At 43.4% G+C, this 10,991-nt stretch overlaps 1 protein-coding gene across 1 annotated transcript in view; it reads right to left on the reverse strand.

The window, feature by feature from the left end:
- CAGE1 (cancer antigen 1) overlaps window positions 1-10,991 on the reverse strand; it is a 28,984-nt gene extending 17,993 nt beyond the window's left edge. Inside the window, exons 1-7 of the mRNA XM_034759556.1 lie at window positions 10,887-10,991; window positions 8,377-8,473; window positions 6,609-7,096; window positions 6,108-6,299; window positions 4,387-4,720; window positions 3,515-4,245; window positions 783-932 (exon numbers count right to left, since the gene is read on the reverse strand). Of these exons, the coding sequence (XP_034615447.1) occupies window positions 783-932; window positions 3,515-4,245; window positions 4,387-4,720; window positions 6,108-6,299; window positions 6,609-7,096; window positions 8,377-8,473; window positions 10,887-10,991 (2,097 nt within the window). The remainder of the gene's footprint in view (window positions 1-782; window positions 933-3,514; window positions 4,246-4,386; window positions 4,721-6,107; window positions 6,300-6,608; window positions 7,097-8,376; window positions 8,474-10,886) is intronic.

Consider the following 10,991-nt stretch of genomic DNA (forward strand, 5'->3'; position numbering starts at 1 on the left):
ACCAGTGTTAGTAACTCACCAGCACTCACTCACCAGAAGTCTTTCTTAAGCAGCAGATCTTAGACACACATTTGGTCTAACGCACAGTGCTTAAAATGCTGGCAGCAACATGAAGCCTAGTTTACACCCTGGCTCTCAGCATCGTTACGTTGGTGGAGCTGAACCGGTGTTACCAAAAATGTCCCTATTGTAGTCAAGACCATAGAGGCTTACGGATAAGAGGGGAGCAATAATTTGATATTGTTCATTAACCTCAGCCACAATTATTTTTCTTTTAACACGTCGTGTGTGTGTGTGTGAATTTAATGCTCATGAAAGGTGCAGGACCGACAGTCCTGAACAACAATGAAAGCAGTGTTAAAACATTTATTCCACCCATTTGTCAGTGGAAGGGAATAGTTTGAGTGGGGTTTTGGCAGGTAGGCAATGCTAGAAGGTGTTTCAGGTACATCTCCATCTGTTTTTCTTCTTCTTGCCCTTCCATACATGGACAGAAAATGTTGCCTTGGAACCAGCAACCTAAATTCGCTTCCAAGCTAGAGTACCAACTTAGCAAGGGAATGGGAGCTCAGCCGCGTAACTGTGACTGGTTAAAGTTGCAGGGAGGAGTTAAAATAATAGGGGGTTTTTTGTTTGTTTTCAAGACATGTCTGAAATTCCTTTATTTTAAATTATTGGAAAAATACAGCAAGAGTGAATACCAGGTGACTAGCTCCGAATGGATCTGAAATCAGTGCCTAGGACTTGTGTAGATAGGCATTGACAGGGCTATTTTGCATTACCTGGCAGGTAAGTAGTCCCTCTGTGAGGGACAGAAGGCTGCGAATTTTAGATAGAAGCTGGGATGCTCGCTGCACACATGGAGAACTGAAACGGTCTTCTTCGCTGTGGAGGTTTTTCTGGATTAAATCAGAATGCATCGACTTCATATCCTGTAAGGACACATTGGGCTCTGTCAGATTACAGGACAAAGGCTGCCTTCCAAATGAAAACGCAAGTAGTGTGCATAACTAGCGTTACCAAAGAAAAGAAAGCTACATGCAACACAGGATTCTCACCAGCTATAGTTACCATTCATAAGGGAAGCTTCAGAGTGAAATCTGGGGACTGAACATGAGTACATGACGCTGTGCTCCTAGTTTTTACAATGATGCTTGTATACTTCAGGTTCTGACAAAGATTTCCTACATGGCCATTGAGGGCATATTCCTATTTACCAGAATTCCTTCCCCATGCCTTCTTTTGTATTTGGAAAGTACCTGGCACACCATGAGTGTTGGGGAACCTTAGGGAAGTGGAGCTTTCAGTTCCCACAGAACAAGCAGTGTGTCTCTCCTACCCAAGTTACATCCGGAGATCTGTAGGTCCACCCTTCTGGTCTCACACATCAACAGAAGGGTGATACATTCATGCAAAAGTCCAGTGGTTCCTCACTATTCCTGGTTCTCCCTGACTTTCTTAGTAACTGCTCCTACTAGCTCCCCACTGGATCTATCCCCGTTCTGAGAGTTTGACAACACAGAGCTGGAGTCTGCATAAGATAGTACATGGAAATCCCAAGAGGTGGTGGGAGAGCGAAGCAGGAGGATGACTCAGTCATGCCAAAATCATGTACAGAGGTTTCTGCAGTACTGGAGGAAAAAGGTATGATGCCACATTCGCTGAATCCCCCTCCCTCTGACATAATTTGGGACAAATTTGGTATGCAATTCCATTCTTTCATCTGTTCCATTGAGGGAGGCGCAGGTGGATGTGGACACACCTATTTTTCCACTTTAATTTACTGTACACTTCAAATTAAAAACTGTAAAACTTATCTCCATTCTATGTAGTCCAACATTTGTGTGAGTCACTGTATAAAACATATTTCCTGGCTTAGACCCCAATCCAGCAAAACATTTAAACATATGCATATCTTTTAATTGCAGGAGTAGTCCCATGTACTTAAAGATAAGCACATGATTGAGTACTTTTTTCAGATAGAAGTCTTAGTACTTAGTCCTGTTCCTGCACTTCTTACTCACTCAGAATTCCCACTGGAGTTAATGGGAGTTTTGCATAAGTAGGGAAGAAAAGGACTATGTCATCTGTAGACATGAAAGTGTAACTGCTATTTCTATAATAAAGCATTCTTCTAAGAAAGGACAGCACATGTCCTAACATACCAGAAGAAACCTCCCCAGAATGTGCATCTTCCACTCTATTTCTTCTTCTTTCTTCCTTAGTTCTTCCTTCTGTATGCCAATTTTATGTCTGAGTGTTTGGATCATTTGATATTGCATCTGCTCCTAGCATGCAGACAGAAAAATTAAAGAAGAAATCAACATATGCTGCTTATATCTCCGCTCAATACAAAGGCTCATTTACTCAGACCAGGGGTGGGCAAACTTTTTGGCCAGAGGGCCACATTGGGGAATAGAAATTGTATGGCGGGCCATGAATGCTCACAAAATTGGGGTTGGGGTCCTGGAGGGGGTGCGGGCTGGGGATGAGGAGTTTGGGGTGTAGGAGGGTGCTCTGGGCTGGGATCAAGGGGTTCAGAGGGTGGTAGGGGGAACATGGCTGGGGCAGGGGTGCAGGTTCTGGTTGGGGATGCGGGCTCTGGGGTGGGGCTGGGGATGAGAGGTTTGGGGTGCAGGAGGGTGCTCCATGCTGGGATCGAGGGGTTTGGAGAGCAGGAGGGGGATCAGGGCTGGGGCAGGGGGTTGGGGTGTGGGGAGAGGCTCAGAAGTGTGGGCTCCAAGTGGTGCTTACTTCAAGCAGCTCCCCAAAGCAGTGGCATATCCCTTCTCTGGCTCCTACGCATGGAGTGGCCCCTGACACTGTTAGAGTGCTGGAGTGGGGCCATGACGCATGGTGCAGCCCCCGACCCGGCACCCTGGCTACAGCGCCGGAGCAGGGCAAGCCCCAGATCCCTCTCCCCAGCGGGAGCTTGGGGACGGCTTAAAACGGCTCACCAGCCAGATCTAGCCTGCGGAACGTAGTTTGCCCACCCCGACTCAGAGCCATACTCCCGCCTTTCATGAGAAAAGGGGAAAAAAAGATAGAAAAATACTACTTTTTAGGGGACCAAAATTCTCTCCCACCTCCAAACACACACATTTTGAGCACCATATTTATTTCAGTGGGGGATTTTAAATACATAATCAGTGCTCACAACCACAATATTCAGACTGTAAAAGTTGCATTTAGCAGCTACGTGTGACTTGCATTTTATGCAAGTGTGTGTGTTTGCTATGTGCTCTTCGGGTGAAATTCACCTCTGTATACAGAAGCAGATCAAGGCCTGTGTACCACTGAAGCCTTCAAAGTAGGTCTTAAATGGGGCACAGGCCTTGTGCTGAGCTTCTGTGGAGAGGTGAATTTCACCCCATCTAAAAAAGTGAAGGAAAGGAACATGGTGGTCATTGAGTGTATAAGGCAGCTGGGCTTTCTATTCTATTCTAAATGACATAGGTTCTTTTACTTTTTACAGTAATACAGTACATCAAGGATCCAAAGTGCATACTAGTACCTTTACTATCTGTGACTCCCTGATTTTGTCATACTGCTCTTTCCACCTGGCAGTTTCAAGCTGGAGAAAATGATTTTGCTCTCTGTCTTTCACTATCTGTTGCTGAAGCTCTTGGTTCTCTATTTTGAATGCACTGATCTGTTGTTGCATTTTCTCTGTCTCAGCCCGCTCATTTTCAGATTCTGTTTGCAGGATTTTAATCTGAGTAACCAGCTTGTTATATTTAGACTCCAACTGCTGCCTTTCTGCCAGCCTGTCATCTTTCTGTCTCTGAAGTTCTGCCTGAAGGGACAGGAGTTGTTTCTCTGCATTCTCCTTTTCTTCCCTTAGTCTGTGCAAGGCGGAAGTAGCAGTCTTGACCTCATGCTCCAGTTTTTGTTTAAGATGCTGCAGCTCTTGTATTTCTTGCTCTTTCCTGCGTATAGTCTGATCCATCTGTAAGCACTGGGTCGTAGATTTGATCTTCTGCTCCATCTCTGCCTCATGCTTTTCCTGAAGGAGACTATAATCGGTTTTAAGTTTTTCCAGCTGCAGCAGAAGGGCTTTTCTTTCAGCTCCAGCTTCCTCAAGATGGTCCCTGGCACTGGATAAAGCCTCCTGCACATTCTTCAGGCAGCTGTCAGTCTCAGACTTCTCCACAGTGATCTTGTCCTTTGCTTCAATTAGATCTTCAATGTTCTTCTTCAGCTTGTTTATGGTGTCTATAAAATGCAGCTGCTGGACAATTTCCACCTCTAGCTGTTTAATCTTGGTCTCCAAAGAAATGTTATCATAGTAAAGATCCATGATTTGGGTCTGCTGTTTCTTTTGGTCCTGTTCTACCTTCTTTATGACTTTGTCCAAGTCTACACACCCCTCTTCAAGCAGCAGTTTCTCTATTTCTTTAATCTTCTTTTCCAAAAAAATATTATCACACTGAAGATCCATGATTTGGGTTTGCTGCGTTTGCTGGTCCTGTTCTAATTCCTTGATGACCTCATTCAAGTCCACATCCCCCTCCTGAAATTGCCATTTCTCTGGGCCAAGCTCTGAGTTTTTTGTCTCATACATATTAAAGGATGCTTCATAGGGACTCAGGCAGTGGCTTCTTGTACTATGAGATGGGAGAATTCCTTTACTACCTGTGTCCCCTTGCTTGCATTCTTCTTGGCCATCGAGTGACTTCTCAGAAAGATGGAATAAAGACTCTTCAGATATACATTCTCCCTGGGGGATAACCACAACCTATTGTCAACTTATTAGAAAAACAAAAGCATACATGACTTGATTGGCTGTGACTGTCTGCCTTACCTGACTAGTTCACCTGAGGATAATTTGAATGAGTTCCATTTACTGTAAGAGAACCAATATTGTTGCCATTTTACCATTACAAACAGGAGGTCATATCCTCCCTCTTTAGTCAGTCCTCCTTACTCACACTGCATTTCCATTAACTCAAATGGAAGTATTACTTATCTGAGAATTGAATAAATCTGGCCCAGACATTACAAAGCAAACCAAAACAAGGTTAATAGATAAATATAAATTTTCAAAAACACTTTTTATAATCATTTTTTCTTTTGAAATTATTAACAGCTAATTTTGGAATGGCAAAAAATAAAATTGCAATAAATTCAAGACACAGAATCTTTCCCAACCAGAAACAGGATGCTGTGTATTTTCCTGGACTGACAATGAATAAAAAACAGCATCTCTGTAGGACCCCAGTCCTGCAATGGCACCCATGGCCACTGTGTCTGTGCAGAGCCCCAAGGAAATGAATGGGGCTCACAAGGATGCCATTGTAGGTTTGGGTTCTAAATTGTGTTGAGCAACCATCTTACAACAAGAATTTTAAAAATTCAAGCTATCAGGCACTGCTATTACACAGGATAGCATGAAAGTGGAGACAGAGAGCATTTAAGTTGAAAGGGTAAACAAGATCACAGATAAAAAGTGACTTTCACTGATCCGTGCAACAATGTATGTGTTAAGTATCAGAGGGGTAGCCGTATTAGTCTGAATCTGTAAAAAGCAACAGAGAGTCCTGTGGCACCTTTAAGGCTAACAGAAGTATTGGGAGCATAAGCTTTCGTGGGTAAGAACCTCACTTCTTCAGATGCAAGTACTTTCGTGGGTAAGAACCTCACTTCTTCAGATGCAAGTACTTGCATCTGAAGAAGTGAGGTTCTTACCCACGAAAGCTTATGCTCCCAATACTTCTGTTAGCCTTAAAGGTGCCACAGGACTCTCTGTTGCTTTTTAATGTATGTGTTGAATTTCTGTATGCCCTACATAAGGAAGATTTCACTCAATGATGGTACAACTCAACCAAAAGAGAGATAAAGGGCCAAATTCTGCTTTCCATTCTACTGGGCAACTCCACTGACTTCAGTGGGACAGAACTGGGTATCAGTGATGCCTAATACAAGAAGGCCCTGATTTTTGATTGAGAGTTCTCAGATGCTATCATAAAACTAATAGTAAATGGGAACAGAATTTGGCCCACACATTTTTATGCAGCTTTTCAACTCATTTAAACTAAAAATTTCTTCCTCTTGTTGCATATCTGTGGCTAAAAGGATAGAAAAATTATAAATAAAAGGCATCTCACAGACTCAGACAGAACGCTGCCGCCAACACTTTCCTCTTTGTTGCAACTATGTAGTAAGTTGCTCTTGATATTTTCTTTCATGAGTCTATTTGATTTCATCAGAGCTCGAATATATTCTGTGTTTTCATCCAAAGAGACTGGAGAAATATCCTTCAAGTTCTCTGCACAGTCAACATGTTGTTCAGTGGCTGTCTGCCAAAAGAAGGTAAGTGTTTGTAAACTGAATCCGTACATCAGTGAAAATATGCTCTCTCAGAAAATTCAGAGCTCAGTTAATTCAATAGGCATTTCTAATGCACCCAACTGTAGTATCAAGGGGGGATATAGAATACATCGACTCTATTATTAACAACATCATACATCAAGGAGGTGCACTACTCTCCCACAGAGTGTACGATTAGGTATACACATCATTTCAAATATCACCACTAGCTATAATAGGGAACATCGTTTTCATCAACATGCTTCCACTTTCTTGTGGATTGCAGTTTGAAATCTTACCATATTTCCTTCTTGACTGGCTGCTTTGCCAGTCAAGTTAAAGTTGTCCTCTCTGAAAAATAATTCTTCAGTAACAAAACACGGATTTTTCTTAATTAAAGAGCCTGTGGGTTGAGTGAGAAAATAAGACACTTCTTTTATGGGGGATTCCTTAACAATGCACTCCAGCAATGACTCCCCCATTATCACAAATGGATCATCTTCCAGAGGTAACCATTCTTTTGCCAGTGAAACTTCCTCATTCTCAGTTTCCCATGATGCTTTTTTAATCAAGTCTTTTCCAGTAATGGAGCTTTCCTTTGACCAGAACAGCATTTTGCTGTGTTGTGTTGATTCTCCTTTGGATAATGATTCCTCCCTGGGGAAGAATATTCTTTCATTATCTGAGGATTCCTTCCCGTCTGCTACATACAGAGAGCCCTTGTTGCTAAGGCATGTTCTTGTATCACATAATGGTGTCAAAACTTTCTGTGAAGAGTCTTCAAAATCTGCACATAGTCAGGATGGGATTGAGTAAATACATTGGAACTGGTTCATAGAACATTAATGGAAATATCACACTGTAACTGGGGAGAGGTATGCTGTTCTGTTTCAGGTTAGCACAACAGGTATATGATTTCCCTTCAGTTTACATGGCTTTCTGATCAGAAATAACCTAACCTGAACATGATGATGCAACTGTGTGAATGCTCACACCAGGAATTATGTTAGCACACTCAAATTTCAGCCCTCAGATACATGTGTACAACATCCACTGAAATCAATGTGCATGTGAGGGAAGAATTTAGCCTACAAGGTTGGAGAATAGTGAATGATGCAAAAAAATTAGCATGCTGTGGACTGGATCCTGGCCTCTATTGTGCTAGCTTGTAAAGGGAAACAGGGTATAGGAGCCTTTTATACTGGAGCAAGCAGCAGAGCAGAATCAATCCTAATACTCAAAGCAATACTAAGAGGTACTTATGACTAGCATGCTGGCTTGCACGCTATGGGCCAGATCCTTAGCTGGTGTAAATCAATGTAATTCCATTGACTTCAGTGGAGCTATGCTGATATCCCAGCTGGGGATCTGGGCCTCTAGAAAAGGTAATCTGCCAGCTAGTGGGTGTGTGCAGCCCCCGCAGCCAGCAAGCACATATGCGGCTGTCAGCAGCAAGTGCTAGTTGGGCGTGCATGTTGCTCCAGCTCATAGGAGTAGGCAGCAGCGTGTTGTGGCAGCCTATTCTGAGTCATCAGTGAGCGTGCACGGAATAAAGGTCTGACAAGTCAGGAACAGCTGTGAGGACCAAATTATCTCATTTCAGTGTCACTGTGGACACAGTGGAAGGGAATTTATTATTCACTGCAATTTACAAGTGAAATTTGTGTGTTGGTGAATTGAATATGGACCTCATGTTTCTTCTCTAGGTTATTTTCTGTCCTGTTGACATAGTTGTGTTTTTATGTAAATAAATACACCTTTGCTTAAACAGTATCTTGATTATATTCCTACTGTTTCCAAACCTCCTTGCTCCATCCTGTCTCTACTGCTTATCTCCCTTACTAATGTCACATCTGAAAGGTAGATGGTAAGTGCTTGATCTAAAATGTATTGAAATCAAAAGGAGCTTTCTATTGATATCAATAGACTCTGGACCAGGCCTCATGTGCTTTGGGGAAGGGAGTGAGTCTTCTGTGAAGGGCCACTGTAGCACACTTAGGGACACTATAAAAGAAAGACAGTTAAAGTTCTTTCTATTTCCTGATTCATTGCCAAAGAGGAACATACTGTATATCAAATTTTCCAACTCTGGCTCAAAAAGATGATCTCCTTTGTAGAGTCTGCAGCCAGGATCCCCTTTCTGCCTCGCATTTGGTATTTCATCCTGTAAACACAAAAAGGGGACTCCTTATCAATCCTCATCACTTGGATCTTCAGCTGGTAGCAAGGCCTCACTCATCACAAAAAGAGTCACTACACACGATTTTTCTGTTTATTTTCTTCAGTAAGTGTGAATCACAGTGTATTTGCTTTTCCTAGCCAAAGATGAGCAAGCGTCATCATGAACTGAGGCACAGAGAGGTTTAGGGTTAGACTGAGCTTTTAGGCACCACCCTGTGTTTGGAGCAGTGCATAGCTACAATTCCTTGTTCCTGGAGGTTAGTAAAAATCTGATACTGACTGTGATCAGTAGTAGATTACAGCTCCCCCCATGCCAGCTCACTTATGCCAGCTGGCATGTTGAGTGGGGGTAGAGCTGCAAGTTAGTCCTCTCTGTCCACTTCCTGCTGACCTGTATGGGGGTGGGGAAAAAGTTCTGGGCATGCAGCCCCTGCTTCCTCCCATCTGTGCTTGAGACCAACGAGACATGGGGAGGCTGCACAGAGGTGGTGGTGGTGTGGGGGTTGTCTTACAGCCCTGCACAGCCATGTAGGTCAGGTCACACCACAAGAAAATAGCAGAGCAGAAATTAGAATCCTGATCTCTGAACTCCAGCCGTCTGCTCAGTCCGATAAGTTACAGCTTCCCCTCTGTTTCATTGGCTATCTAGATATCAATGGGATATCCATCAACATCCTATCTGAGTTTATTTATTCTCACAACACCTCTGTGAGGTAAGGAATTGTTATTTTCCCCATTTCACAGCTAGGGAACTGAGTCACAGAGATATTAAGTGATTTGTGCCAGGTCACATAGGAAGTCTGTGGCAGAGCCAGGAATGAAAGCTGATCTCCTGAGACCCAGCACAGTCCTTTAAATATAAGATCGTCCTCCTGAGGGCATGGCACTTTTGCTGCCTGCTTCCAGAAGTAGGAGCTTCACTGAAATCAACCCTCTCACAGGTGTCACATATTCCTTAGGGAGTCACTTGCATCACCTTCTATGGCTGTTTCAGAATGAGCATTGTTAGCCTCCTAAAGGAGCCATATCCAGCCCACCCTGGCTAGAGAGATGGTCACCCACATGGGGGCCTTGAGGAAAGAAGGGAATAAAAGCAAATAGTTAATAATCAATGTTACAAGCAAGCTAATACCCAATCATTCAAAGGAATCACCATGTTTACTTGAAGAGTTCCTTATTAAATATATAATGGAATAAACCTGCAAGTCTCTACTTCAAACCTATTCCAGGTGATCAGCAGTAGCTGAAACCATGTGATAGTTGATCCTAAAACAAATGAGAGGGTGAACTCAGCCCAGCTCCTAGTTCTCTCTGGCAGCATCAGCAGAGAGGCAAAAACTGAACGGGCACAGGGAATGATCTACACTCTCACTGCTCGTCCCCTCTAAGTCAGGGTCACCAGCATGCTGACAGGACAGCATGAGGAAGCTTACGCTGCTGCTACTCACGCTTCACTTATTTTGTTGACACATAAAGAACTTCAGCCTCCAGGACCATCAATCCTTCATAAGCATTAGATTCACTTTAAGCAAAAAGTATATATAGAATACCTAGACTGTGAGCCCTTTGGGGCAGGGACTCCCTTTTTTTGTTACTTGTCTGTACAGTGCCAAGCATAATGGGGCCCTGATCCTGGACTGGGTTTCTTAGATATTACAGTATAATAATAAGTAAGAATACAGTTTGTTTTCATATGCTGCCTTTCATACTCAAGGCATCTCAAACAGGAGCGCCGCCAGCTTTTCTGCCACCCAGGCGGAAGGTCCTGCCCCGAAATGCCACCTCCCACAGAGGCGGCAGAAGGTCCCGCCGCCGAAATACCGCCACGGTCGCTGCCCCACAAATTGTAGTGCCCTAGGCGACCGCCTAGGTCGCCTAATGGGTTGCGCCGGCCCTGATCTCAAATCACGTTGCGTCAAAACGATGTACATACTAATAGAACGTTAAGGCTGGAAGAAACGTTGCAGCTCTCTGCAGGGTATAGGTACTGGGCAGTAGTGCTTTAAATAGTTTGGGAGCCCTTTAGTGGACATTCCTCTCTTCTATTTTTGACACCACCAGAACCCTAACAGAGCAATGCTGTATATATGGAGCTAGGCCTCGTATACTCATATATTTAGTAACTACAGTTATTTGGAACCCAACTGTGTCTGGTTTCCTCATATTCCTAATGCTGTGTAGAAAGCAAAGACACACTACTGTCTTAACAATAGCTCACACAAAACCATGAGAACCTGCCTTACTCGGGGAGAATATCAGTTAGGATACCAGCATGTAATTCCCCTTCTCCTTTGGTAAAAATATTCATGGGATATTTAATTTCCATGTGAACTGATACCAGAAACTGGCATGGGAGAATTTAGAGATATCCCAAAGTAGCTCTATGACGTACATACCTGAGAGATCTCTGAAGCTGTACTGCTGCTTTTAACGTTAAGAGAATCGCGGTGGGTCACCTGCAGAGAAGCATTGCTGAGGGAAATGGCATCTCCTTCACTCAT

The sequence above is a fragment of the Trachemys scripta genome, chromosome 2 (genome assembly GCF_013100865.1).
Source record: "Trachemys scripta elegans isolate TJP31775 chromosome 2, CAS_Tse_1.0, whole genome shotgun sequence".
Lineage (NCBI taxonomy): Eukaryota > Metazoa > Chordata > Testudines > Emydidae > Trachemys > Trachemys scripta.